The 27,015-nt window shown below is 60.3% G+C and overlaps 8 protein-coding genes across 8 annotated transcripts; 3 read left to right on the top strand and 5 right to left on the bottom strand.

Annotated features, from left to right (window-relative positions):
• Window positions 1–1,177: 1,177 nt before the first annotated feature.
• GGTG_06764 (arylsulfatase) lies at window positions 1,178–3,246 on the bottom strand. The gene has a single exon (XM_009224586.1). It carries the CDS (start codon window positions 3,163–3,165, stop codon window positions 1,315–1,317), a length of 1,851 nt encoding a protein of 616 aa, XP_009222850.1. The 5' UTR covers window positions 3,166–3,246; the 3' UTR covers window positions 1,178–1,314.
• Window positions 3,247–3,501: 255 nt separating this feature from the next.
• On the bottom strand, window positions 3,502–4,737 carry GGTG_06763 (hypothetical protein; the record flags this gene model as incomplete). Its single annotated transcript, XM_009224585.1, has 1 exon — window positions 3,502–4,737. One exon carries the CDS (start codon window positions 4,735–4,737, stop codon window positions 3,502–3,504), a length of 1,236 nt encoding a protein of 411 aa, XP_009222849.1.
• A 1,409-nt stretch (window positions 4,738–6,146) lies between these two features.
• Window positions 6,147–9,479, bottom strand: GGTG_06762 (hypothetical protein; the record flags this gene model as incomplete). Its single annotated transcript, XM_009224584.1, has 1 exon — window positions 6,147–9,479. One exon carries the CDS (start codon window positions 9,477–9,479, stop codon window positions 6,147–6,149), a length of 3,333 nt encoding a protein of 1,110 aa, XP_009222848.1.
• A 1,161-nt stretch (window positions 9,480–10,640) lies between these two features.
• Window positions 10,641–11,685, top strand: GGTG_06761 (hypothetical protein). Its single transcript, XM_009224583.1, has one exon. It carries the CDS (start codon window positions 10,887–10,889, stop codon window positions 11,106–11,108), a length of 222 nt encoding a protein of 73 aa, XP_009222847.1. The 5' UTR covers window positions 10,641–10,886; the 3' UTR covers window positions 11,109–11,685.
• GGTG_06760 (hypothetical protein) lies at window positions 11,099–15,150 on the bottom strand. The gene has a single exon (XM_009224582.1). The coding sequence runs from the start codon at window positions 13,690–13,692 to the stop codon at window positions 11,437–11,439; it is 2,256 nt and encodes a 751-aa protein (XP_009222846.1). The 5' UTR covers window positions 13,693–15,150; the 3' UTR covers window positions 11,099–11,436.
• Window positions 15,151–15,525: 375 nt separating this feature from the next.
• Window positions 15,526–17,482, bottom strand: GGTG_06759 (60S ribosomal protein L10). Its single transcript, XM_009224581.1, has 4 exons — window positions 17,352–17,482; window positions 16,942–17,139; window positions 16,615–16,823; window positions 15,526–16,542 (listed from the first exon to the last, which is right to left on the bottom strand). The coding sequence occupies exons 1-4, from the start codon at window positions 17,372–17,374 to the stop codon at window positions 16,310–16,312; spliced, it is 663 nt and encodes a 220-aa protein (XP_009222845.1). The 5' UTR covers window positions 17,375–17,482; the 3' UTR covers window positions 15,526–16,309.
• A 1,331-nt stretch (window positions 17,483–18,813) lies between these two features.
• GGTG_06758 (60S ribosomal protein L30) lies at window positions 18,814–19,417 on the top strand (the record flags this gene model as incomplete). Its single annotated transcript, XM_009224580.1, has 3 exons — window positions 18,814–18,886; window positions 18,972–19,126; window positions 19,319–19,417. 3 exons carry the CDS (start codon window positions 18,814–18,816, stop codon window positions 19,415–19,417), a joined length of 327 nt encoding a protein of 108 aa, XP_009222844.1.
• A 2,012-nt stretch (window positions 19,418–21,429) lies between these two features.
• On the top strand, window positions 21,430–24,873 carry GGTG_06757 (hypothetical protein). Its single transcript, XM_009224579.1, has 2 exons — window positions 21,430–22,685; window positions 22,757–24,873. Exons 1-2 carry the CDS (start codon window positions 22,028–22,030, stop codon window positions 24,073–24,075), a joined length of 1,977 nt encoding a protein of 658 aa, XP_009222843.1. The 5' UTR covers window positions 21,430–22,027; the 3' UTR covers window positions 24,076–24,873.
• Window positions 24,874–27,015: the final 2,142 nt, after the last annotated feature.

Genomic DNA, 27,015 nt, shown 5'->3' with positions numbered 1-27,015 from the left:
GGCGTCAGTAAAGTCCCGCGTGACTGCCTGCACGTCTTGTTCAACTTGGACAAGCTCCCCATAGCGGGTGGCATGCTCCCCACGCGGCGGCCAATAAAACGTGCCCTGTTGAAAAGGCGGCCCGGGGGAGGTCCCCCTCCCCCTCCCCTCCTCCGAGCCCGTGAACCCACATCTCCGGCCTTTTTGCGAGTTGGCCCACGCCGACGTGCCGAGGGGGTATAACGGCTATAATGGGCTAACAAGGCTAGGTCGGCATGAAGAAGAAAAAAACAGGGGCCTTTCTCTTCGCCGTGCGGGACTCGTCCAACTCGTTCCGTTTTCCTGCCTGCCGCCGTCAAAAAGGACGGAACGACTGGGCCCCTCCCAATCCACAACTACGGTGGACTTTTTTTGGCGCCTCCGCTTTCTCATGCACAAACGAGTCCCGTCCTATCAGGGTGGGGAGGGGGGCGGTTCGTCGTCGTCGAATCTCGTTTGCGTCGTCAATCGCGAGGCCTCCCGCTTGGCTCTGAGGAGGGGGGGGGGGGCCTGACCGTGCCGATGGTGCCGAATAGCGAGCGCATGGATGATATTTATCCGACGGCGCTTTTTTGCCCTTCTTGGTCGTGTCTTCGAAAGTGCGTTGCTTACGGCGAACAGGGCGAGGGGGTTATCATGAACCCGACTTGGCCTTCTCTGGCCTGGTGGCCTGGTTGCAGATGTTGATACTTGCAGAAACGGTAGCGTCGGGGGACTCGTAGGGGAATAGGTGACGGGCAGATTGGTGGGTGGCGGCAGTCGCGGGGAAAAGTTGCACTCGGACACTTGACTAGATATCCCCATGTTGCCCCAGTAAAACTAAATGCATGCACGCACTCTTCGGCATTCTGAAAACAGGAAAGGACAAGAGAAACTGGAGATGGCATGAAAGAGAAAAAAAAATGGAGGTAGCAACGTGGCCAGCGGGAAGAAACGGGAGCACCCTCGTTGTGAGGAGGAAGCAGGGAGATCATGTCGATCAGGGAATCCCCGCAGACTTTCCACGTCCTTGTAGAAGTGCCGGAATGCCTCTACCTTGTAATAGCAAGCCGCAGTCTCGTGTTACTAGCACGAGATCAACAGCCTGCAGAGAGAGGGGGATCATCCAAGCAGCCAAGATCAGCGGCGGATGGACGTGGCAGAATCATGGGGCATTACGGCACCATCCATAGGAGAGACGCAAACTATTTCCGGGGGGTCTTGTTAGTTGAATAAAGGTCTGTAGCTACAGTGCCAGTGACTGCAATCCCCTCTTATATTCCCCCCAGTTTTATATCATTCCCCGTCCCCCCCCGCTCAACCCTCGAGCCCCTCGGCGCCCTCCTTCACCCTCTGCTGGTACAGCGCGTAGGCGTCAAACATGCCCGACTCGTGGAAGTAGGTTTCGTAATGCGCCACCATCTCGGCCAGCTTGGCGGGCATCTCGGCCGCCAGGTCGCGCGACTCGGCCGGGTCCTCGGCCACGTTGTAGAGCTCCCACCTGCCGGGCCCGCGGGGCGGGGGCAGGAACAGGGCCTTCCAGCCGCCGAGCCGCACGGCCGCGGTGCCGAGCTGCTCCCAGCCGACGACGTCGCTGCGCCCGTCGTCGCCGTAGACCTCGACGGGCGGCGGCGGGTGGTGGTCCTCCTTTTGGTGTGGCGGCGACGACGATCGCAGCAGCGGTAGCCACGACCTCCCGCGCGGCGCCACGACGTCGCGGCCCCGGAAGCGCGGGGCCGGGTGGGCGACGCCGGCGAGCTCGAGCGCGGTCGGGAGCAGGTCCATGACGGACGTGAACTGGGGCGCGACGGCCCCGCGGCCGGCCGGCGGGATGGACGGGGGGTGGCGCACGATGCAGGGGCAGCGGATGCCGCCCTCGGTGGCGTACGACTTTGCGGCGCGGCTGGGCGCCGTGGCGGCGCCGGCCCACTGGGGCCCGTACCAGACGAAGGAGTCGTGGTTGCCGATGTTTTCCAGCGAGTTGTCGTAGTGGCGCTCCAGCAGCTGGCCCATGGTCACGTTTGTCAGCACCGGCACCGCCTCGAGCAGCTGGCCCTCGGCGCCGTTGTCGGACATGAAGACGACAAAGGTGTCGTCCAGCTCCCCCGTGCTGTCGAGGTAGTCCAGCACGCGGCCCACGTTGACGTCGACGAGGTCCACCATGGCGGCGTAGACCTCCATGGTGCGGCTCGACGTGTTGCGCTCGTCGTCCGACAGCTCGTCCCACGGCCGCGTGTCCAGCATGTGCATGGGGGCGGGCTCGACGTCGGGCGGCACGAGGCCCTTGGACACCAGGCTCCTCAGCCGGCGGTCGCGCAGCGCCACGGGCCCGTCGTCGTAGCGGCCGCGGTACTTTTCCACCGTCTCCCTGGGCGCCTGCAGCGGCCAGTGCGGGGCCGTGAAGGCGAGGTAGCCGAAGAAGGGCCGGGCGGCCTCGGTCTCGTTGCGCCCGCGCAGGAAGTCGAGGAAGTAGTCGGTGAAGGTGTTTGACGAGTAAAAGTCGCGGGGCAGGTCGCCACCCTCGGGCGAGCCGTCGATGAAGTCGCCGTCCCGCATCCAGATGCCGTTGCCCTTAAAGTACCTACGCGGCTTCTCCTTCAGGCCGCGCAGCACCGGCTCGCGGTTGAAGTGGTTACCAGCGCCCGGCAGCGTGCTGAGCACCCTCGTGAAGCCGCGCGCCCACGGCGACGTCTCCTTGGTCAGACCGAGGTGCCACTTGCCCGTCATGAGGGTAAAGTAGCCCGCGTCCTGCAAGATCTCGGGCAGGGCCGCGACGCGGAAGTTGAGGTACCCTTCGTATCCGGCCCGCCCCTCGAAGATTTCGGGGAACCGCCGCATGCGCTCGGCCATGCAGCCCAGGCCGGCGATGTGCGAGTCGGTGCCCGACAGCAGCATGGCGCGGGTGGGCGAGCACGAGGCGGCCGTGTGGAAGCCCGTCATGCGCACGCCCTCGTCGGCCAGCCGCTGCAGGTTGGGCGTGTCCATCTCGCCGCCGTACGGCGACGTGTCGCCGAAGCCCAGGTCGTCGGCCACGACTATCAGGAAGTTTGGCCGCCGGCGCGCCGTCGACCCCAAAGGCCCCAAAGGACCATCACGGGCGGGCCCGAGTCGCCATGGCGGGCCTTCCAGGATGCATGCCGCGAGGAAGACCAGGAAATGGGTCAGCATTTTGTTGGTGATTTGCAGGCATGGGCTTTGGCTGCTTGTTTTGGCCCGTTTGAGAGCTGGCAAAAGCCCAGCACATTATCCATGGCTGCTGGTGTGGATAAAAAGCAAAGCAGATTCAAGAGGCTGGATACAAGCCATGGTGGTTTGCACAGTGTGTATTGCCATTTTCACGCACCATTTTGTTTCATTGCTTCCTATATCCCATCTCTTGCTACTTATCCTGGCTTCGGTCTCGAGTAACATGCCTTGATATCCAGCAAAAACAAGAGTATGCGCCCTAAACAAAAACCCAAGATACCTCGACCCAACAGCCTCTCATCGTCACACCCCACCCCCCTATTTCGCAGGATACGACAGCTTCAGCTTGGGGCTCGCGGACCAGTTGCTGACCCAGTCGTTCATGTTGACGGTGGCCTTTGACGTCTCGACGTTGCTGGTGGTGGCGCTGGTGCGGAGCAGGAACGCGTTGATGTACGAGTTGAGGTCGGCCGTCGTCGCCGACGGGAACTGGCAGTGCTGGTGCCCGCCCACGAGCGAGAAGCCCATGTTCTGCGCCACCCCGAGCCCGGCGTAGATCTGCCGCCCGGCCTTCATGCACGTCGTCGTGCTGACGGGGCCGAGCCAGTCGATGTCGTTCTCGATCGAGAACAGGCCCCTGGGCGCCACCAGGGCCGCCAGGAAGTGGTGGTCGGCCGGGATGGCGGTCGTCTTGCTCGTGTACTGGTTGAACCTGGGCGAGAACCACGCGTTCTCGCCCACGATCTGCGACGCCGTCTGGATGTTCTTCCCCTTGGCCTTCTCCGAGTCGGACACGCGCCAGCACGCCGCGCCGCCGGACCCGGACTCCTGCGGGATCGTGAGGGCGATGCGCCGCTCGAGCGCCCCGACCACGAAGGCGCCCTTGCCGTTGCGGCTGCACCCCGTGACGCCCAGCCGGGTGGGGTCGATGCCCGTGGCGGAGGCGCCCACCTTCTCGAGCGCGTCCACGATGCGGCCCACGCACCAGGCCCACGCCGTCGTGGCTCCCGCGCTGTGGTCGCGCCCGTGTAGGTCGAAGAACCAGCCGGTGCCGTGGCTGCGCGGGTTGGCCTGCGCCGCGCACGCGTCGTTGCCAAAGTTGATGCGGCCCAGGCCCGCTGGCACGGGGATGGAGATGCCGCCGATGCCGATTATGGCGGCGCCTCCCGTCGTCCCGGCGCCGGACGGGCGGGTGAAGCCCACGGAAAGGGTCTTGGTGTTGCTGCCCACCTTGATCGTGATGCTCATGGTGGTGCCCGACACCGACGCCGTCAGGGAGCTGGGCGGCGGCGGCAGGTCGCCCAGCACGTACTGCTGCAGCTGCCGGCTCATCTCGTCCTGCCGGCACCCCCACTCGGCCTCGGACGCCACCGCCTTGCCGCTGCTCGAGAGCTTCCACGGGTCCGGCAGCTGCCGCTCGTTGACCGTCGGGTAGCTGGCCGCTACCGAGCACGTCTGCCGCCGCCACACGCCGCCGCCGCCGCCGAATATCTCCGACGCGGGGATAGCTGCCGCCGTGCCGGCCAGCACGAGGGCCACGAGGGGGGCGAGCATTTCCGGATGTGTGTTTGATATCTATTCGCTGAGGGCGAGTGGAATGGCTTTTTTTTTTTTTGCGCGACCTGCCAGATAGATAGTTAGGTACCAGTCTGGGTGACTTGGTAGTCTTGGGAATGAGCACCAGGGGGGTTGCCAGCTCGCTTTAAATACGAATATGCTTCCGCTTTAGCGAGCTGTCAACCACAACTCCCGCCTCGCCCCTGAGCGGCGGCAAGCAGGCCGAGCACTCGAGTTTGCGAGCCGCCACCCCAAGGCCAAAACCATTCAAGGGATATATACCCATGTCTTGGTATCAATATGGCTATTCTGGCACGGCAACTCGCGAGGCGAAGAGCGATAGTAACGCCTTCGCCCCCATCAATCCTAGCCAGTCACGCTTTTACCTTGTGCTATATGGCTGGAAATGGAAGCAATGGCGATCCCCACGTGCCTCTCCATCTCCGCAATCTTCACCAGGTTTGTTTTTTTTTATTCCCCCAAGCCTTGGCCACCTGTCTCCTCCTTCCCCCCGCATCGGCAAGGAAGTCTGGCGCTGCTCCATGCAGGGAAGCTGCCGGAACGCCAAGGGCCGGGATAAAATGCCGTCAGGCAAGTGGGGGGCACACTCCCGCCTAATACCCCGATGGGGCCAGTTGTGGTCGCCCACGGGCTTGCGCAAGGGCCTTCAAGGCCATTGAACTGTGTCAGCTGGGCATATTCTCCAGGTGCGCAGCTGGGAGCGTGGGTCTCGACATCTACCTACAGCGCCCAAGGCGGTCCACATCGAGGATCCAAAGGAACCGAGAACTAGCGCCGTCACTTGAGGAAAAACTCCAGCAACCCAGAATATATCACCGCCCGGCTGTCGGCACTACGGCAGTTGCGCAGGCCTCCCCCCACGAGCTGTCATCGGCCTCGAGGTAACCTCTCTCCGACGCGGGCGGGCCCCTCTTGACGCATCTACCGTATTTAGCCGCGCCGATCCATGTACTGCAACAGGGGCGAGCAGAATACCGTATCCGTCTGCGAACTCCATTGGGCCATCACCCCATCAGACGCCGCCGCTGGTGGTACGAGCAGACAAATTTCAAGGTCCATTACTAGCCAGTCAAAGAAGCCAAGGACAGCCTACGCAGCTGGACCTTGGTGCCCTTCGGTAACATGTTCCCGCGCCGCCTCCCACGAGACACGAGAAAATCGACAAAAACGCTATTTACCGCCCCCCAAGAAACGCCCGCTCTTGCTCCGTATGTGCCAAAAACAGAAGAATATGAAATCAGATAGCAACCCATGGAGAGAGGGAGACGTGTGTACAGGCAGAGAGGTCTAGGGTATCCAAGAAGATATAGATAGGACGGTAGATGAAGGAGCCGAGACAAAAATACATGGGACTAGACATCCGCCGTCGCGCGCCATGCCAAACATCACCAGCGCATCGGCCCACCGCTAGCGTCGTCGTCCTCGTGTATGGTGAACCCGACGGGCCCGACGGGCCCCGGGTCGCTGCGGCGCCCGCCACCGCCGAAGCCCGCCTCCTGCATGTGCCAGGCCCGCTGCGTGCTGGGGTACTCGGAGGGCTGGCTGCTCACGTCGCTGGCGGCGTCCTCGCCGAGGTTGTTCAGCTCGACCACGGCCGCGGCCTCGTCGCCCGAGGAGAGCCTGGCCGGGTCCACGTTCTCGCCGTCCGACATGATGTCCTCGATCCCTGGCCACGGCTCGTCCTCGGGGTTCAGCTGGGCCTCGGGCTGCTCCTGCGACTCGGGCGCGGCGCCCGACCGGCGTCGGCGGCTCGAGCCATCACCATTACCCCTGGCGTTCTCGTCGTTCTCTTCCTCGTCGCCGGAAAAGTCTTCGTACACGTTGACGTTCTCGTCACCAAAGAAATCGAAACCGTGGCTCATCATGTCGAGGTCCTCGGATCCGCTGCCGTGGTCGTCGTCGTAGTTGTTGTAGTCCATGTCGTCATCGTCATCGTCATCATTGTATGGCATGCCGGCGGGCCTGAGCCCAGCCTTGTGAGGGTGTGCAGACGGGCCAACTGAAGCTGCCCTCCCAGCGTAGTCGCCACCCCGCGGGTGGTTTGCAGGCACGGTGCTGTGCGGAGTCGCGTAGCAAAATGGCGTTGTCCCACGCATCCGCTGGTCCTCGGGCGCGGCCGACATCTCGCGGGGCATAACGCTGGGGCTTCTGCTGAAGCTTACAGTGCTCCACCGAGGCGTGTTTCGTTGCCGTACGCTTGGCGAGCGCCCCGCGCCGCTCGCACCGCCGCTGCGCCGACGCTTCGAGACCATGGCCGAGGCCATCTGCAATCGCGGGCTGGGCCTACTGGGGCCTGGGACGAACGGGGACGGCCGTCTCTCATGCTGGCTGGACTTGGATGCATTGGTATAAGACAATCCTCGGGCTTTTCTTGGCTGGCTGCCTGCACCTGGCGATGAGACCACCGGCACCCCGCCGGCCGGCACCGACGTCGTTCGCACATGAGGGGGCCGTGATCCCTTCCGCTGGTCTCTCGAAAGAGCCGGGCTTTTACCGCGCGCAGCATTCAGTGACTCTGCCGTAAAGAAGGCCTGAGACGACGAGGCCGCTGTTGACCGTGACTTGTTTACAACGACCGCGGCGCCTTGTCCATCTTGAGTATTGAGTTCCGGGGAGAGTGCTGATGGCGGCTCATCTAGTCTGTCGTGCCACTGCCAACACTCCTCGCTGGTCTCAAAAGACGCGTCCACGGTGTTGGCCGAGGAGCTTTGGGAGTCGGGGCAGACGCGCCCGAGCTCCCTCAGCCGCTGCCATGACCACGCGCCATCCCTCCCCATCTGTTGATCTTGCAGGTACGCCTCGGGCTGGGTGATGTACAGGCGGTGCATGCCCGTCGCCTTCATGACGACGCTGGAGGACAGAAAGCCCACATCCCAGAGTGTTGGGGTGAGCATCTCGGCCGGCGAAAGGAAACGCAGGCGCGAGTCCTTGTGCAGCTTCCGTAGGGGCACCCATGGCTGGCTCAGGCCCAGGAACCTGTCCAGCTTGGCGCCGGCCAACCGCGGCGAGGGGTGTGTGGCGGTGCCAGTGGCGAGGATCTGCAGCGCATTGCTGAAAGCGTCCACCACGGCGAGATGGACACTGCGGGCATCGGAGCCCTTGACTGATAGGGTCTTGATAAGCCCTCGGCTCCTGAGGCGATTATCGATAACGCGCCCAGGGGCACACGCGCGAGGCAGCAGCCACGTGGATGAAGACGATTGGTCTAGCCAATCCACCATGTACGGCGACGTAGGATCCGGCGTCTGCCTGCTCAGGGTATTGGGCATCTGTGTCCACTCGTCGCCGTTGGCGTCCCAGGGCGCAACACCCGACGGTCGCTGGCTTTGGAACTCGCGCGCCGGCATCCAAACACCCTTGAGGCAGAAGGGCAGGATGACGACCTCGAGCTCCCACGGCGAGTTGTATGTGGGGAGCGACGAGGCCTGGAGCCTGTTGACTTGTGCCTGGAGCTCCTGCAGCTGGCTGTAGAGTTGGCGGTGGGAGAAGGCAGGCGTGGACTCTGAAAGGACACTCGCGTTCCCGTCCTCGCGTCGCATGCTGACAACGGTGCTGTTGTCGTCGTTCAGGCGCTTCTCGACCTCATCCACGCGGGTTTCCAGCTCCGTCACCCTGAGATCCGTATGGTCGTGTCTGTCGCCACAGTCCTCGTGGCCCGCAATCGAGAAGGATGGGTTCTCGAGCTTGTCGAGGCGCTGCCCATGTCCGCACAGGGCATCCTTGAGGTCCCGCACCGCTTCGTTTTCCAGCCCGGGTGAGGAGTGCGGAGGCCTGGGGCTAAAGCTCTGCGACCAGGCTCCCTTTGGTGTTGGCGCGGTGGGCATGGGGATAAGCTCCCGGGGCGACGCCTGCGTGTTGGGTATGGTGGCGTCGGGGTCGGCGGGGGAAGAGCCATTCGAGTGATTGGCGTCGCCCGCAGGGGCCCTGAGTTCCGCGAGTTCCTTTCCTTTTAACGTATGTAGGCCCTTCCCGGCAAAAGGCCTCAGATACCTCAACTGGCTCGATGGGGCGGTTGACGGTTGAGACATGAGGCACTGGGATGGTATTGGCGGCAAGCCCGACGGGGCGCCATTGTTGGACTGAGGGGCATTTCCCCAGGCCAGCGTATCCGGCAAGGACGCCGGCGGGGCCTGGTGGTGAGCCGATATAGGAGGCTGGTTGGTACCATGGCCGTCGGAAGCAGGGGCGAACGCGCCGGGCGCGAAATCCATGGCGGCGGTGGTGAACGACGGGCCTCCAAGTTCAAATCCAGGCAGATCCGTCGACATGCCAAGGCCGGCCGCGGTGCTGGGCATCTGGAAGGGGACCAGGTCCTGGACTGGGGTCAGGGGCTCCCGGCCTCCCCTTGGCCTCTCGTTCTCCTGGCCGGCGGCGAAGACAGCGGACGGGGTGGCGGCGGCCGGGGCCACGACGGGCGTCTGGGCCGCCTGGGAGTCCTCATGGTAGCACGCGTGGTGCGAGCACATGCACCAGTAGGCCTGGTCCGGCCTGGCCGATTCCGGGAAAGCCCTCACCTGGGCGGCCGACGGCGGCCTGCTCCAGAAGCGGCGGCAGCCGCACCTGGCGCCGTTGGCCCCGGGCGTGAGGTCGACGAAGCCGCACGGCCCGCCAGGAAGGATGGGGGCCGGGACGGCGACGGCGCCATCGGTATATATGTCAAAGAACAAGGGGTTGTGCGAAAGGTTGGGGAAGGGGTTATCGAACGGAGTGGCGGCCATTGGTCCGGGACGGATGTCATTTCCTGGGATGGCGGTATAGTAGTGGCGTATATGATATGTGGCGTCGGGTCGCCGCAGGGGGAGCCTAGCCCAGGCTCACAACCTCCAGAGCGGCCGGCGACAGCCTCAGGGTACAGACCGGGAGCGACGCCGAGCATCCAGTAGAGTGAGCACGGCAGTCCGGGGTCGGGGCGCAACCAAGGCCAAGGCTGCTCTCTAACAGCGCATCAGGGGCTGCGCGAGCTGTCAGTAAAGCGCAATCCGGCCGGCACAGTCTCGAGCGATCCAGCGCGGGTATTCCATGGCCACGGAGATGTGCGCAAAAACAAGGACAAAAACAGAAAAGAAAGAGAAAAAAAGAAAACTGACCAGGCGCGCAGTGCCGTCGCAAAAAGAAGGCCAAGATGATTGCGAGCGACGGGATCAAGGGGGGCGGGGCAGCATTTATTTATACTCGACAATCATAGTCCCCCCTAGAAGCGAATTGGATGCGGATGACGGAAGCAAGCGACGAATTGTGCGGATCGCGGGTAGGTGACGACTGCCTCGCACAGGCAGGCAGGCGGGCGCGCTTGTTCGGTCGCTCAAGGACGGCGACGGCAGCTCAGCTCGTGTGGTTTGCGACAAATGGAGAGCGCGCCGGGGGGGGTTGATGCAGGAAAGTGAGGCGTCGGGCAACGAGGCGCCGACTCCAACAACACCTGAACCTAACTACGGGCTTTGGCTGCTTGCTGTGGAGTCGAGTTAGGGCCAGGGGGGACGACGCAATTGGGAAGAGAGGGGGGAGTTGATCAGCGATTGCAGAGAGCTGGACATGCTCTATGATTGGACCAATGACCATCCAGACCCCACCTATCCTGGTCTGTGACTAAGGGGAGAAGGAGAGACACCCAGTCCTGCTCCGCCTCAACGCGTCAAGGCGCTCCTCCCCCTCTGGTAGATTGGGCGCGCCGTCTCCCCATTGGCTCGCCAGGGTCCCCGTTCAAACCCCTCGGCGCCCACCCCGACGCGACGCGGCAGCTCAAGTCCCTCGGCGGGACTCTGCAGCGACTTTGACAGCGTGAGCGCCATACAAGACGCTCGAGCCGCCTCACGGCAGGTAACTTGGGATCCTGCGCGCCCCGTCCCCAGACCCGAGCCGCCTTCACGCACGGATGGGACGGTGTGAGTGTGTGTGTGTGCATGCGGTCGGGTCGTCGCCCCGTCTTTTTCCAGAATTTCGAGGAGGCGTGGAGCAGAAGAACCATGGACCGGGCTGGAAGCCTGTTTGCTTTCCTTATCGCCAGAGCCCACGCCCTCCACTCGTGCTTGCCCGCCTCGTTGCGTTGCCCATAATCGGGCCATAATCTCCCCCCGGCGGCGCGTCCGCCTCGCTTGTGCGCCTTGCCTGCGTGCTGTTTCGGAAACATGGCGTTTTGTCGCCGAGGCGCGCCCTACACAAACTGGCGCCGCGGCCATCCTGGCATGTATATGTTCACGCCCGCCCTCTGCCGCCGTGATACGCAACGAGGCCACCTGGCCTCCTCCAAGTTGTGGGACAGCACGCGCAATCCGACCCAGATGTGCAAGATGCTGTTGCGTCAGCTAGACACCACCTCAGTCGACATCGCCCTTCGGGACCAGGTGTAATAACCACGTCAGATATTGTGCATCGATTTACCTTTACCCAGGAAGAAATATCGCGCATGCTAGTAGTATACAGGAAGATGTCTTTACATGCCTGCCAGAGACGAGCAGCGTGTAAAATGCATTAAATGAGAGCGGATGAGTGGGTGTATAAGAAGAACACCAGATGTATGCGGCCTTGCGCCATGGCGACTTGCTAAAGGTATAGAGCAGAGATGTGCGGCAAGATAACAACCCCGAAAAAGAAATCCTGGAAGAGAGCGCGATACAAACCATGAGAAACACGATATAACAAAACCCATGCCGCCTCGACGACAGCATCGCCTCCCATCTACACTTCGCCCCAGCTGCCCATCGGCCCCGTGCTGGCAATGATGCTCCCGGTGCCCACGGACCCGCCAATGTCCCAGTAGTGCCGGCTCGAGTGTCGCGACGCCGCCGACGCGACGCTGAAGCTGCCGCTCCGCCTCGTCACCCCAGACCTGCGGGACCGCGGGCTCTGCTGGCTGGCACAGCTCGGCGACCGCTGCCGCGTGTGCAGCGCCGCCGTGACCGCGGGGCCGACTGCCGCGCCCGTGGTGGCTTGCGGGGCCGACGACATGGTCATGCCCGTCGTCGTCGTGGCCGTGCTGCTATTGTTCCTGCGCGGAGCGCTACGGCCCACGAGCGGGTGGTGCAGCCGGACCCGGGCGGCGCGCGCCGCGGTGTCCTGGCTCGTCAGCGACAGCGCGTGCGGCGAGGCGCCCGTCGAGAGGCCGGCCGCGGACGAGGACGAGGGCGTCGAGGACGAACCGAAGCGCGAGCGGAGGTACCGAAACACCAGGCCAATGTCGAGCTGCTGCTCCCATTCCTGCTGCGTGAACGTGGTCGGGTGTCCGCCGCTGCCCTCCACATGCTCTTGCTGCCCCTGTTGCCTGCCAGGTATCGCGATGGGCTGGGCGTGCCCGCCGGCACCGCCGTCGCCATGGTGATGCATATGCGGCGGGACGCTCGGCGTAAACTGCGGCATCATGACAGAAGGCATGCCACTACCCGTACCATCCATGTAGTCTTCGGCATTGACATTGTCGCCCATCGAATAGGCCCGCCGCCGCGACCGGACCTCGTCTCGGGTGGCAGACGCGACCTCAGCCTCCGGGATGACGGGCAGGCCGGCATAGGGCAGCGGGTCCTCGGTCAGGCGCGCGTAGGCGGCGAAGGCACCAGGGTGGTGAGTCGACATGCGGTGCACCAGGAGACCGAGCTCCCGCGCGATCCGGTCCAGCATCCGGAGCTGCCAAGACGAAGACGAAGAGTCATCTGGATGAGTCGTACCCGCTGACTCCTCACTACCCCGCAGGAGGGTGGAAAGGCCGGCCACGGATGCCTTGGGCGTCGACGAGAGGTCGTCGTCTTCCTGCGCATCCCCGCGAGACTTGCGTTGGCTTTCCCGACTCTCTACTTGCTCCTCTGCCAGGGCCTCTCCGAGCAGGACGGCAAGCAGATTGTCGTCGATTCCCAGCAAGTCACGGATGACTTTACGCGTGAACCGGCTCAGGTAGCCCTCCTGCTCTTTACCCTGTGCCTCCGCGCCGTCACCAGGAACCCCGGCGTCCTGCTCGTGCCACTCCGTTCCAGCCATGGGCATGTCGCCTGCGTGCGACGCAGCAGCAGAGTTCCCGAGCGATGCCAGCAGCTCATCGGCGGCGGGCACAGCAGCCACCGCGGCCGAGGCGTCCGACATGCCTCCAGAGTCGCGCCGGCGCAAGTGCGGCGCAGCCGTGTGCTGGCGCCTCCGCCTCGTCTCCCGCCGGATGGCCTCGAGCAGCAGCAAGCTCTGCTCCTGGCGCCAAGCCTCGATGCGGCGGTGACGCTCAGCCTCGGCGGACCCGCCCGCGGCAGCCGTCGCCGCCGCCATCTCGACCTCCAGCCGCGCCAAATCCAGGCTTTCGCGCCGCCGCTTCACCCGCCGCGGGTTGAACCGCTCAAAAGAGTATATGTGCTCCTGCATCTGCAAATCGTCCGCCCCGTCCCCGGCCGCAGGAGTGCCCAGCCTGAAAGACCCTAAGCCATCGTGGGTAGGAAGAACCGGGATCGGAGGCGGCGACGCCGTTGCCGCGTGTATGTAGCTACCGTCATGCCGGTTTTGATGCCGTAACCCATGCAAGCCCTGGCGGAACTCGGGCAAATGGCTATCAAGCACGTCGAGCTCCGCATCCTCCTCCTGAATCGACAGCGCCGAGCCCGACAGGACCGAGGGGACCGCCGAGTTTAGGGGGACCGAGTTGACATTAGATCGGGCGATGGTGTTGCCACTCCCCACCTCGCTGACGTGCGAGCGCCCGGGGGTGCGCTCTGCCGAGTCGCTTTGTAGAACAGAGCCGAGGTAGGAGGCCGACGTCGTCGTGGTCGCCGAGCCTTCGGCGGGCGAGAAAAGGACCCAGGTCTGGGATTCGGCAACGCCACCGCCGATGGTTGGTGAGGCGGCATGTTGTGGGGTTGCGTGCGCAGGCAGCCCACCGACCTGAGGGCTGTCGTCATGGAGGGCTGATGGGGCAGCTGGTGGCCTGTTGAGAGACTGCCGCGCGGTCGGCTGGTGGAACGCCATTTTGGTCGGGCTGCGGCGGCCCTCAAAGGGGAGAAGACGAGCTCCAGAAAGATTTGGATAAGTAAGGGCTTCGTCAAGTAAAACTAGATGTGTGCTTCTGCAAAGGTTGCTCCCAGACGTGGAAATGTAGACGTGTTCTGCGGCGACAAGACCCGAGGCTCGAATTAGGCAAATGGTCCGCAGACAACACGAGTTTGCCCAGTTGGGTGGTCGGGGTCTATCGTTGGTGGCGCCCGGCTTTGCTGTGCTTTGCTGTGCTTTGTCCAGACAGGCAGACTGTTCTGCCCTCGAGCGCTGTGCCTACTAGTTCTGACTGGCAAAATGACCTGGATGAACAATGCGCTCAAGAAGGAAGGGATACTTCGTAGGAGACGAAGTCGGAGGGATGATTCAATCTGGGCGCGCAGCGGTATCTCTTGACACCCTGGAAGCAAGGGGGGCGGGACGGCTGTTGCGGTGGTGGTGCTGCTGGTGGGTGCTCGACTTGGTGTGGGTGGTGGGGGGCGCCCAGGTTGCCAGGTCCAATTCTTGGTCGCCCAAAAGGAGGCAGGGATTCGCAGGGCCGCTCCCAGTGGCTGGCTCGTCGGCGATATCTGACAGCTCGCTGGCTGGGGCCATGCAACGCGCTGTCAATCCCATGCAATGCGGGCGGTAAGAGGATGTCGAGGGGGGATCCGAATGGCGGGCTGGGCCACGTCTCTGCGGCCTTTAGGTGCTGATTTGCATCACATATTAATAACACCACCTCGAATCAGCCTTGCAGTGCCCGCCTCGGATCGGCGGCCGCGGGAGGAGCGGCAGCACAGGTCTGCGTCTGGGTCTTGCTGGAGGAGGGAACGAGCGAGTGGGTGGGCAGATGAGATCAAAAAAAAAAAACAGCCAAGCCGCAGCCAAGGGTCCCGACAAAACGGCTGCGGTCGCGGTGCTACCGTGACCCCTTTGTCTCTCCTCGGGCGCGCCAAAAAGGTGGGAGCCCAGCGACATGAGCCGGCCAAGGACGTGACAACCTAGCTGCACGACGCGGGAGCAGAGGCACGGTCTGACGGCTGCACGAGCAACACCCACAACGGATTGGACTCTTGCGCTACTGCGCCCCCCGAATAAACAACCTGCCAGGTCGTCTAGTCATTCAGACGCCGCTCAAAGCTCCGTGCGTCCTTTTCTTGCACTAACCAATGGTGCAACCACCACGCCGATTCGACAATGAATGACATCAATGGCCGCGGCAAAGAGCCCCCCTCCAGCACATCACAAAGTGGACCTTGCCTTAGTCTCTGGCCCACAGAAACCCGGTCATGAGAGGTCTGTCCCGCTTGATGGTCTTGATAAGCGTCCGCCTAGGGCACCGTCATTCCACCAGCCAGCCATGGAGCCATTGGGCCAAAAGTCGGATGGTGAAATAGAAGAACCAAGATGATGACATGATGTCAGAATACACATCGTCTTTTTTTTTTTTTTGCTCTCCCTCTCTCTTTATTTGCTGCCCGTGTGAGATCGGCCCAAAGCCCTCTCAGGGTTCCGCCGGAGAACACTCCACAAAAACTCGAGCAGGGGGCCAAACCCGAACCAGGACCTAGCCTGTTCTGCTGCTGGAGGAGACAAACGCCACCCCCCCGCCGTCGGGCCTCTTCGGAGGCAAGGATTCGTTAGATGCCATGGCCGACTGTCGGAGGTAGATACCATATAACTGCACTCTGCACACTGGGCATTTATTTCCCTTTGCCACCACTACAGAGAGATTGAGCCATCGTGCCTGCCGGGTCGCTCTTGCAGGAGGGAACCATTCTATGCACTACCACCCCGCTAGTCATATTAGGCGCATGTAGGACAGACATGACAGAGGTGGTGTGCCATGAGATCCAAATTATCCTGGTCAGCCCCGGGTCACTGATGGTAGCCAAGATCACACAGTAGACTCTCGAAAATCGCATGCCAGGCTCAACTAGGTACGTAGGTATTGATAAGTAAAGCAGATAGGAGGGCACCGAGAAAGCCCAGTCACATAGGCTTCAAAGCCGCTCAAGACGCTACCGAGTCTACAGATCGGTCCAGTACTTGTCAAACGGGCAGTACGCATATTGCAGTAGGCTCCTGCTGGTGGGTTCTGGACGGCAGCGCTACGTGACATCAACGGGAGTTTCCACCAGATGTCTGCGGCAAAACAGCACCCTCATCACATGAGTCGGGCCCCGCGTGACGCCTTTTCCGCCAGCGTCATAACCGCCTTGAAGCGACGTCGGAACCACGCCCGACACACAAAATGACTGCGGCAGGATCACGTCCCTACCGAGGTCTGCCTGTCTTAAAGTAGCTTCATATCATCTGCAAGGGCAGAAATGACGAACATAATCGCACGGTGGTACCCTGGATACTCCCGACCAAATCTTGAGCACATCGGATCGGCGGGTCAAGCACGTATGCCACCTAGAGAAGACTGAGCTTGTTCGTAGGCTGTATCGAAATACCAACACATTCCTCAGATGCTCTCAGCCCGTTTTTACGTATGACCGATTACGCCACCCTGAAGAGAAAAAAGAAAACCCGAATCCCAAAAACATGCATGTGCCATTTCGTGCTCTGATCCCGTACCCCAGCCTCTCGTCGAACCACTGATCGCTTAAGCCTCGGTGAAAGCATCGGGGAAGCGCTTCATGTTGTTCTCCAGGTTGCCGTGGTTGGCGAGGAACTGGACGTAGGCACCGTCGACCTTGACGCGGCCAGCAGCCTTCTTCTCCAGGTACTCGTCGCGGCGCAGGGGGGTGAACCCCCAGTTCTTGGAGATAATGATCTTTTGGCGGCCGGGGAACTTGTACTGCGAGCGGCGAAGAGCCTCCAGGGCGAGACCGCGGTCTGTGAATTTGTTAGCTTTCTGCAAATCCCCTCGGCAGCACCGGGAAATCCAAAGGGTGGTAGTCCACATACTGGAGTCACGAGTGCGGACACTGAGGATGATCTGGCCGATGTTGACACGGGCGACAGTGCCGTTGGGCTTGCCCCAGGCACCACGCATACCAGTCTGCAGCCTATCGGCTCCGGCGCACGACAACATCTTGTTGATACGGACGACGTGGTACGGGTGGGCGCGCACACGGAGGTGGAAACCCTCCTTTCCGGTGTTCTTGACGAGGTACCTAGGAGTTCCGAATGTCAGCGCCCGTCTTCTCCCTTCACGAGGCGCAGCTGTCGGCCCCTTAGCGAGTCGCAAAGATGCGAGACGACCAGGCTGGATCGACCTGTCGGGTCACTCACTTGTTGGCGCAAATACGGGCAGCCTCAAGAGCCTCGGAGCTCAGCTGCTCGTACTCGTTCGAGACGAGGTGGATGCACAGAGGGAAGTCATCGACGGTGGCACGCTTGCGGCCCAGGTCGAAGATGCGGATCTTAGGGTCGGGGACACCACGGTTGAAGCGCGACTTGGGGTACGGCTTGTTCTTGCAGTAGCGGTAGCTGGACGGAAGGATAAAACGTCAGTCCATATTCAGATGTGTCTAGCAGAGACAAGAGTGTCGTTGCTTCCTCCATCTCCTCCTTCAATCATGGCTCGCGACGTAGCCAGACCTCACTCCAACACCAGTCGCCTACTTCCTCCTCTTTATCTTCATCCGCCGCACCCAGGAGCCAGAGCAGCCAGGGGGAGGAGTTAGAGAGGGTATTCTTACCATCTCGCCGGGCGACGGGCCATTTTGACGGTTTTCTGAGGGGATTCGTGGGGATCTCGAGTGTCGCTTCGTCGCTGATTGAGGTTTTTGGTGGTGTCCAGAAAATGGCGGGTGGTGACGGACCTGCGATAATATGGACCGCAAGCCAATTGCCACTGCGCCTGCTCTCCTGCTTTGAAATCAAAGGGAAGGAGCTGTGGGTCATTAGGGTTTGCAGAAGGCAATTGCCCCACCCTTGTGTCAGAAAGCAGTGGCCATCGGAGGTCGGGTCCAGCAACCCCGCGCCCAGCGAGGCCGGGTGCTGAAAAGTTGCCCAGGAAGGCTAACGAAGAGCCCTGACCCGTCCGAGCTGCCCGTCTCCTAGACCATGCCGTTCTCATATCGCATCGACTCTGATTCATCCACGTCTATACCTGTCCTAAAGGACACCCGCGGGCTTGTGTCGCAATGAATATTTGTCAGCGAGATACTGCCCACCCCTGACTTCAAGCCGGAGGGCGGGACACGGAGGCCGAGGAGGCCGACAAGGGGATCAAGCCGGCGCAACAACGTCAGAGTGTCGTGTGTCGGAATAACTCGCATGCACTCCTTAGACTTGGCGATGAGATGTGCCATAATGAATCAGGTCTAGTTGGCAATAGAGAGCCTTCGGTCTGCATGTGCAACAGGCACCACCTCGGTGACTTTCGTTTTTTCGGCTCACTTAGGTTGTACCACAATCGTCGCTTACACAGTACACGTTTAGATTCTATCACATTCCTCGCCTCACTGGTGTGATAGTCTTCCATTCCGACACTGCTCCATGGGTGTTGATAGGTCAAGCTGCCACCTGAATTCCCCAGGATAAAGCAGCAAGAAAAACGAAGTCAGGCCCTAGTTCTACATCCCCAGACCCCGGGTTTCTTCAGCAATGTCCTCGCGCAGAGCCAGAGACATCTCGTGATCACTGTCCATGAATCCCACAATCAAAGAATAAAATCTGCTTTCTCGATTCTGCCATATGACTCTACGCAATATCGGTTGTGCTGCGGTTATCATGTTGCCTCGTGAAGCCTCGGTCTGAGCTACTGGAGCACATATTGCCTCGACAAACTCGCCAACCAGTAGAGGACTATCTGGACAATAACTCGGGCATCTTGACATCCGATTTCACTCGTCTGGATTGCTCTGCAGATACCTCCCGGAGGCAACAATGTAATCCCAGCCGTGTCGTCGTTGGACAGCGAAGCTCGAATTCACGATGTGAGGTCGCTCCTCTCTATCCCAGAAATGGCCCCCGAGTCTTGGCGCTTGTGGCGGTGCACAGTGGCGCGTGGGCGAATGTGCACGGGCCGCCAACCCACAACCACGTTGGGATTGATTTTGACACACAAAACACAAAACCAAATATCTGCGCCGCTTCAGATTTTTGCTTGCTTCTCTTCCCAACAACAGCCTCTTGTCACCGTCACAAACCGCAGCAATGGCCCCCTCCAAGAAGAAGACCTCCGACAACATCAACTCGCGCCTGGCGCTTGTTATCAAGTCTGGAAAGGGTGAGAGCGTCTCCTCGCGGCCTTTCTAGTCTCGATCCGTTGGTGCACCCCTCAGAACACAGCTGACAGCCGGCATTCCTCACAGTCACCCTCGGCTACAAGTCGACTCTCAAGAGCCTGCGCTCCAACAAGGCCAAGCTTATCATCATCGCCGGCAACACCCCGCCGCTCCGCAAATCCGAGCTCGAGTACTACTCTATGCTGTCCAAGACGCCCGTCCACCACTTCAGCGGCAACAACGTATGACCTGTCTCCCCAGTTTACTTGTCTTCAAGCAGGGTCAACTGCCCATTGCGAATACTTGCTCTCGGCCGGGCGATGCAGACCTCGCGTTTGCGTTGACCCGTGCTCCTGCCCAGCGAAGAAGTCTTGTCATTAGACTTTGGAGGGAACACCACGAAGCTGACCGTTGCTCCTTTGCTCTTACCATAGATCGAGCTTGGCACTGCTTGCGGTAAGCTCTTCCGCTGCGGTACCATGGCCATCCTGGATGCCGGTGACTCGGACATCCTGAGCGATCAACAGGCGTAAGTCTGGTGGTTTGCCAGGACGAAATATCACATCAATTCAGCTTCCCGAGAAAACCCGATATGTGGGGGAACCTGTGGCATGCATGGCGTTACGGTTTATGGGCTCTCTCGGCAGAGAGAATTAAAAGCAAAGGGATTATGACAATGGGTTTTGGGTCTTCGATTTTACCTGGTCGTATCGCCGCGATACCTCCAAATGACACTGGGAAATGTGCCTGGCGTCATCCTTGCCATGTAGGCCCGATCTCGTGACAAGGTCTCTCGATTCCATGGACAGGCATCCCGTATCACCGACTGCTCAATGGAAGCACGAATTGCTTTGGTGGAAACTCTTGATCGAAATGGCCGACACACCCGTCCAAGCCACATGTTTACCCAACGTGCCGGCTCATCACCCAATCGCTTTTGCCCACTGTCTTTGTCTCCATCACTTACCGCAGCGCCGAGGAGTTGAAAGGTCTGGTAGCGACCGAACGCCCACCGCCGTTCCCCTGAGAAACAGGCGATTCTGGCCGCCCTTTGCAGAGCGAGAGAGCAACTCGACCGTGTGTGTGCGGGCTGAGAAGGCCTCTCAGGCTGCTCTCAGGCTGCTTCCTTGCAATGGTAGAGACAGGAGTTCAGACCAAATCTTTGACAGCATGTCCATCGTGTTTTTGAAGGCTCAACCGAAGGCGATGGGGCCGCCAAAGGAGGGGCCAAATGTCAATTCTGATCATCTGGTCGGGCAAATCTGTCCTGCCTGCACAGTATTAATCGTCGTGTGTGGGCTCGGAGCGGAGTCGGTGAGTGCACCAGTTCCGAGTGGTGGTCGTCCTTTGTGCCGCGCATGAAAGCTCAAATTGGAAACAATCAAACGTGGAATTGTCACGGCCGTCCGAGGGCCACCTTTGAATCTGCTGGAGCCGAAACCCCACGAGGCGGGAGGGTTCCGAGGGGTAGGATCGCATCTGCGTGGTGAGTCGGGGTACCTGCCCGCACGACGTGTCTAGTGGGCTCTCCGAGGTACTGGCAATTATAACGGCATAACATCGGGGCCACCAGAGCTGGGGAGGGATTGCCCTGGTTTCGGAGGCACAACAAAACGGGCAGCTCAGGATGCTGGCTTAATTTGCTCTGATCCCCGATTCCACGTTCCGCCATGACATGCACCTCTGCTCCTGACTGGACACCTGGCACCTAGGAACGGAGCCGCTCTCTTTAGATGCTGTTTTCGCCTGCGTTGGCGTGGGAAACGGCTGCAGTTGCCACGGCGGGCAATTGGAGGTACCTGGCAGCGGCAAGACTCGCTCTAGTCTGGCATGATGCCGGCATTCGAGCCTGCATCCGTTTCAGCGAGTGCGTCAAATACCGGGACTGTGCTAGACGACGAACGGGACGAGGGTCGCGGGCGAACTCCTTTGTTCCTGGTGCAGCTTTGTTTGACGAGGAAGAGCGAGATACAGCTCGAAGCTCTGTTGGGCAATTTATGTATTACCTTTTCGCTACTTCGAACGGCTCCAGCTATTTGGGCAAGAGGCGTCGTCCGTCCGTCCAGTGACGTCCATCTCCTCTAGAAACTCTGCCACAGCATCTCCTAGCTTGATGCAACATCATTGCCACAACATCACATCAGAAAAGGTAGTGCTAGTGCCGCCCTTCGTTGGCCAAATTAGCGTTACAGGCCGATTGCCGAGAAGCTGAAGCCAACTGGACCCGTCGTGGTAGGTAGCCAGCGGCCCTGTCGCGCGACACACAGAACCTGGCTAGACCACGCGCTTTTTGCTCCCTCCTGTGGTCTGAAACAAACGCCAACCTCAGCTTCCGCGATTCCCTGGCACAGCAGGATCGCCAGTCAAGCTCGCGGAAGCCCGGGTGGAAGGAGCGAGGCTGTGTGGCTGAGCGCGTCGAGGAGTGGTGCAAGTCGGTGGCGGCCACCCTCGCTGTTAGGTCTTACTAGCCTGTCCAGTCTAGTCCATCGCTCCACACACACTGGGCTGGGCATGCACGACAGTCACCACCCGCCCCGACCGCATCCCCTTTTTTCCCTCGCTAGCAGCCCGGACCCTTTTTTTTTTTTCTTCACGCGCCGCTTGAGGAAAACAGAGCCAGACCGACAGTCCGCCGGCCGAAAACCTGACCTGTAAAAAAGACATTCTCGGGCGATTGCGTCTGGTATTTCTTGGTTTCTCTTCCATTATTCCTTTCCATCCCTCAAAAACAAACATCTCAACCCATTTATTCTCTCATCCGTCGCTTAGGGAAAGGCGGTGTTAGCGAGCTCGGTCCTCCATTTCGGTTGGCTTGACGACACACCCCTTACCGACACCATTCCCTTCCCAGGCAACGTGTCGAGCACGTCCAAACGGCCCAGCCCGACGTTGCCAGCCGAGCGCGGGCATTCGCACCATAACTACCTTCGCGGACACCGCCAACAAAGACTGGGCTGACGAGAGGATCCTATCTCGCAACGAGGGAGCAAGTCTCCGGCGAAACAAAGGCCAAGCCTTACGCTCGCGATCGACACTTGCCAGGAAGCATCTCTTTGTTTTTGTTTTCTGTATCCTCAGCTAGCTCTTGCGGCATTTTATCTTGATCTCCTCGGTCACCTCGGTTGCCTCTGACGATCATCAATATGTCGGCAGTAGCGGCTAAGAAGCCGCCAGTGCCGTCGCGGGACGCCACCGCATCGCCCACCTCACGCTCGACACCGAGGACTGTGAACCCGGGCTCTCCCGCCTCGGTCCCGACCGTGCCACGCAGGGGCTCCGTCCGTGGTGCCGCCCCTGTGACGGCACGCGCGGCGGTGCAGTCGAGGAGGGAGTCCCCGCTCAGCAATGGTGTCAGCGGCAGCGGTCGCAACTCTCCCGCCCCCAGCACCCCCAACGCCGCAGCCACTGAGGCGGAGGAGACGGCTCGCGCCGAGGCTGTGGCGGCCATTGATGACCTCAAGGAGCGGCTGACACAAGCCCAAAACGCGGGTGAGTCGCAGAGGCGACAGGCCGAGGTGTTGCAGAGCCGCCTGGACGAGGCTGTGGCCGAGCAGGCCAAGCTTGAGGAGCGGGTGCACGAGCAGGAAGAGTTCGTCGAGACGCTGCGCAACGAGAAGCGCGAGGCTACCCGCCGCATCCACGAGCTCGAGGGCATCTACGAAGCCGAGAGGGGCGCCATGGTGCGCGAGAAGGAGGATTTCTCCAACCGGGAGGAGGAGATGCAGGCTGTCATCCAAAGACTCAAGGACAGCCTGGCCAACAGGACGAACGGAGAGGATGAGGCCAGACCATCGAGGCAATGTAAGTATTCTTGTCCATCGCCGTGACTTTCTCTCCTCACCAATCAAGTACTAACTCATCCGCACCCGCAGCAACCCACTCTCCTGTCGAAGGCGGCTTTGCCCCGCCTGCGTCCCTCCAGCGTAGCGATTCGCGGAACAACTCGAAGCTCCTGCTGCAGAAGGACAAGCTCATCGAGTCGTTGCGCCTGGAACTCGCCGAGGCCCAGATCAAGCTTGTCGAGTCGGAGAACCAGGGTGGCGGCAGACTGCAAGAGGTCGAGAGGCTGTTGATAGAGACTCGCATCGCAAACGCCCGCCTTCTGGAGGACAACGAGAGCTACCAGATGCTCCTGCAGGAGCGGACTCTCAGCGGCGATTTCAAGGGCGACTTTGGTCACTCCTCCGGCAACGGCGGTGCCTCGTCAAACCAGGATGCCCTCAACGCCCTGGAGGGCCGCGCCGGCGACGCCCCGGATGCAACTGGCACGAGCCTGGCAGATGAGCTCTCCGAGGCGAACGACAATGAGGCGGTCGACTACCGTAAACTGGAGCTCGAGCTGCGGTCGGCCAAGGACGAGAACAAGGCCCTCACGCTCTACATCAACAAGATCATCGGAAGGCTGTTGCAGAGGACTGACTTTGAGGACATCCTCCACGAGTCCCCCGATGCCCCTGACACCAAGCCATCAAATACCAACAAGGAGCTGCCGCCCCCGCCCCCTCCCCCGGGTCCCTCGTTTCTGCAGCGGGCCAAGACTATCGCCATGGGCCGTCCTGCGTCGGTGGCCAGCGAGCCTGTCAGGCCTCGGCCGCGGCCTATGTCGTTCATGCCGACTTCAACCAACTCTGCACACGCAAACCCGGAAACGGCCCCCTCGATCCCCATCGGGCTCACGCGTGGCACCTCCGTTAGGCGCGTGGGGCGGCCCATGTCGGACCAGTACACACCCGGCAGCGTTGTGCACCAGATGTACCGTGGCGACTCGGCCGGCGGCCCGCTGTCGCCCTCCTCCCGGACTAGCCAGACCTTCTTCAGCTCGGCCGGGTCGCCGGGCCCAAGGACGCCATCGGGCAGCCACCCTCAGATGTCGTCGTCCGGCAACTTTCCCGGCATGCGGAGCGAGACGTCGTCCACCAGTGGCGACAGCATCCTCGGCGGCACCCCGGGCACGGCGGGCACCGATGTGGCCAGCATCTACACCTCGAGCCAGAGCCCGCCGCGCGCCGGCTCCGAGAAGGCGACCACCTTCTCGGGCGGCGGGCCCAGGCCGCTCAGGCTCGTGCAGGAGAACCCGGACATCAAGAGCGCCGAGACTGCCAACAAGCGCGCCAGTTGGATAGGCTGGGCCTTCAGCAAGAAGGACGAGCCGACCACGCCCGCCTTCACTGGCGAGCCCCTGCGGGAGTAAAATCCGTCCAGTCTGCTCTTGAGTGATATTCTACTTATTCCTTGACAAGCTTCCCCATGACATTTTGAGATGAAACACACGGCCTTCTCCGCATGATGGATACCACTACACATACATGAGCCGGGGAATCGACCGCACCGCAACGCGACAATGCCCTGTTACGAATACGCGACGACGGAGACATGGCACGGCGAATGGGCCGCATTCAAAGCATTCAATCTCAGCATCGTCCCACCGGCATCCCTTTCTTCGCTTTCACTATACACCATTTCCTGACCGTCTTGGCTTTTTTTTCTTTTATCTTTCTCTTCACTGCCTTTCTTCTGCTTCTCCCTGGCCAAACACTGCCACATAAGCGGCCGTGGAGAGTTTACGTTTCTAATTCCTTGGAGGGAGGGTGCTTGGAGAAATGTGATCTGGATAAGTGGCATGCCTTTTTACCTGGAGAGATGACTACTGTTTGTATACGTTGCGCCCTTCGAAAATTGACCGAAGGGGCCTACCACTCTCCTGTGCCAGCTGGATAATAGTGTGGACGGACTAAGGGGACCGCTTGATCTCAACTCCACCAGCCGGACCCGATAGCTACTGTTATTCATCCTCTTTATCCTCTGATATTGTCTTCTTCCTGATTGCTTTATTGTGGCTGGTCGGTACCAAGGATGTCCTATTTCAAGCTCTCTTTTTCTGGAGCGTATATAGACCCCCCTCTTTGTTTGCTTTTTATAGTCGATGTTTGAACGAATCATCTTTCCCCTTGACGCGTCCCCCGGCTCCACTTGTCTACTTCCTGACTCCTTCGAGACCTTTCTGATACAGACCGTGTGTTTGGATTTTTCTGGTTCTCACTGTATTTTTATTTATTTATTTAAGGGTCGGTGTGATCTATCCGGTGATGCATCATTATTACATTAGGGTTTCGGCCAATAATCGACCTCAAGGGGTTCCCCGAGTCCCTTCCTGCATGCGCTTTCCCCATCCTACCCTAGACGGACGGGTCACGAGTGGGCTGATCAGCCTACTCACCGTACCCATCGGCCGACACGTGTTATATGTAGGCCGTGTAGCGTCGGGTTTTTGCTGTTCACGTCTGCACACCATACAGACATACATACACATAACTTACCTCCCTGGGGCGCGTATGTGCCACCTACAGAACTAAGGCACATATCGTTGTGCTCATGCCTGCCTAAAGGCTGGGGTCAGGGTTTGTCCATGGACGCACATAACATCTCTCTCTATCCTGCAGCCCTCAATAAAGCGCCCGCTCCAGAGGTGTGGGCACCACCGTGTTGGAAAGGCGGTCAACCTTTCTCGAGAAAAAGGGGGCGACCAAAGGACGGGTCTCGATCTTGGCAAAAACGGACCAATGAAGCGGGACGGAGGGGCTAGCAGGACATGGAGAGCGACCACAACAGGAAAAAAAGAAAAGAATGGAAAGGGTCATGCTTTCACTAGCGTCGTGACCATGATTGCAGGCAGGGACGGGGTGTTGGATGGCACGATGCCCAGAAGCTAGCGGGTTCAAAGGAGCCGGGCATGGATGGAGGTTACCCGAGAGAAGCACCTCGCGGAGGACCAAAGTGCTGATGTCATCCATGGCTGTTTTGGGGGGTTGAGTAAAAGTGTTAGTGGCTGCCATCCCATCGAGGCTGTCAGCTGCCGCCCGGCCGCCAACGCGTCTCAGTCACATCAGCCCAGGCAGCCATGATCCAGCCGTCATCGTCGCGAAGCGAGAAATCCTTTCATTTTTTTCTCTTGTCTTTCCTTATTTGGTACCAAGCCGCCAAGCCATCCAGACATCCCACGCTTTGAACGGCTCGGCCGTGGGGGGACGGTAGCCCAAAGATCAACATCAAAACAGGGTTGTAGATAGAGAGAGAATGTGCATGCGTGCATTTTGGGCCGATATGCTGACGTCTGCGATACATTGCCGATTTTTTTTCCCCCACACTCTCTCGTGAACCTGGTTTGGTTTGATGACCACTCTGCAGATTCTTTGTTCCGGTTTCCATTATGCTATTGGCAATCAAAAGCCAGCTCACCTATCGCAACCTCCCATGTTGTTGGGGGGACACAAAATGGGGTCCGTGAGCGCGGGCTGAGCCTATTGTAATGTCGGGTTCCTGCACAATGATCCGTACCACTTATTACTGCTGTGTGGGCTTGGATGACATGTCACGGACTGGGAAGGCATCACGAGATCAGGAATAAGATACGTAGCAGGCGATCTTCCATCCTGGTGACTGGGGTGGTCGGCTCGCTTGTCTAATCTGCGCAACCCTGGGGGGCAGTAAGGTATTTGTAACCGACTTCCATTTCTGGCGTGTACATTCCACGTACCTTTAATCGGAGATCTCCGCCTGTCCACCCGGAGGATCGGTGCGTGAGATTTTTTTCGTTCTTTTTTTTTCTTCGTTCCCGTCTTCTTGCGGCCACGCCGCTGGGAGGGGTGCACTCGGCTTTGTGGTGGGCAACCACGTGTCACGATGCCGTTGGTACCTTGCCGGGATATGGTGACTTTCGATCTCGGCTCCTTGACCGCCGAAGATTCCGGAACGCTGGAATTGCCGCACTAGTTGGGAAAGGGGCAAAATGAGGGGAATAAAAAACGCGCGAAAAAAACAGGCCGCAATTATGGGGGGTGGATGTGTCAACAGCTGCGAACATGGTGATGCAACAACGACAGACTGATGAACGAACGCGAGTGAGAAAATTGGCAAAATAACATTCGATATGACACTGGATCGATTGCCTAGATTGTAGTCTTTCTGTAATGCTCGTCTCGCGGCCTTGGACGGCTGCAGGCTGGACACGGATTTCCGTCGGTGTCAGACGCCCGCGTTCTGGGCTGGAATTAGCGTTCAGTCTGGCTCCTCGTGCCCCTGTCAAGGAGAAGTTGCGGTTGGTAAAGAAAACCATGTGTGTGCGAGGCCAGGC

Source organism: Gaeumannomyces tritici (genome assembly GCF_000145635.1).
Source record: "Gaeumannomyces tritici R3-111a-1 unplaced genomic scaffold supercont2.3, whole genome shotgun sequence".
Lineage (NCBI taxonomy): Eukaryota > Fungi > Ascomycota > Sordariomycetes > Magnaporthales > Magnaporthaceae > Gaeumannomyces > Gaeumannomyces tritici.
Note: the sequence above shows the minus strand (reverse complement) of the source record. Positions and strands in the feature narration are given on the sequence as shown.

What these genes read in the sequence shown, in the direction of transcription:
- GGTG_06757 (XM_009224579.1), top strand. Translation starts at nt 22,028, where the DNA reads ATGTCGGCAGTAGCGGCTAAGAAGCCGCCAGTGCCGTCGCGGGACGCC. An exon ending in GGCCAGACCATCGAGGCAAT is followed by an intron (nt 22,686 to 22,756) that starts GTAAGTATTCTT and finishes CCGCACCCGCAG; the next exon opens with CAACCCACTCTCCTGTCGAA.
- GGTG_06761 (XM_009224583.1), top strand. Translation starts at nt 10,887, where the DNA reads ATGGCGTTTTGTCGCCGAGGCGCGCCCTACACAAACTGGCGCCGCGGC.
- GGTG_06764 (XM_009224586.1), bottom strand. Translation starts at nt 3,165, where the DNA reads ATGCTGACCCATTTCCTGGTCTTCCTCGCGGCATGCATCCTGGAAGGC.
- GGTG_06760 (XM_009224582.1), bottom strand. Translation starts at nt 13,692, where the DNA reads ATGGCGTTCCACCAGCCGACCGCGCGGCAGTCTCTCAACAGGCCACCA.
- GGTG_06759 (XM_009224581.1), bottom strand. Translation starts at nt 17,374, where the DNA reads ATGGCCCGTCGCCCGGCGAGATG. An exon ending in GCCCGTATTTGCGCCAACAA is followed by an intron (nt 16,824 to 16,941) that starts GTGAGTGACCCG and finishes CGGAACTCCTAG; the next exon opens with GTACCTCGTCAAGAACACCG. An exon ending in TGTCCGCACTCGTGACTCCA is followed by an intron (nt 16,543 to 16,614) that starts GTATGTGGACTA and finishes ACAAATTCACAG; the next exon opens with ACCGCGGTCTCGCCCTGGAG.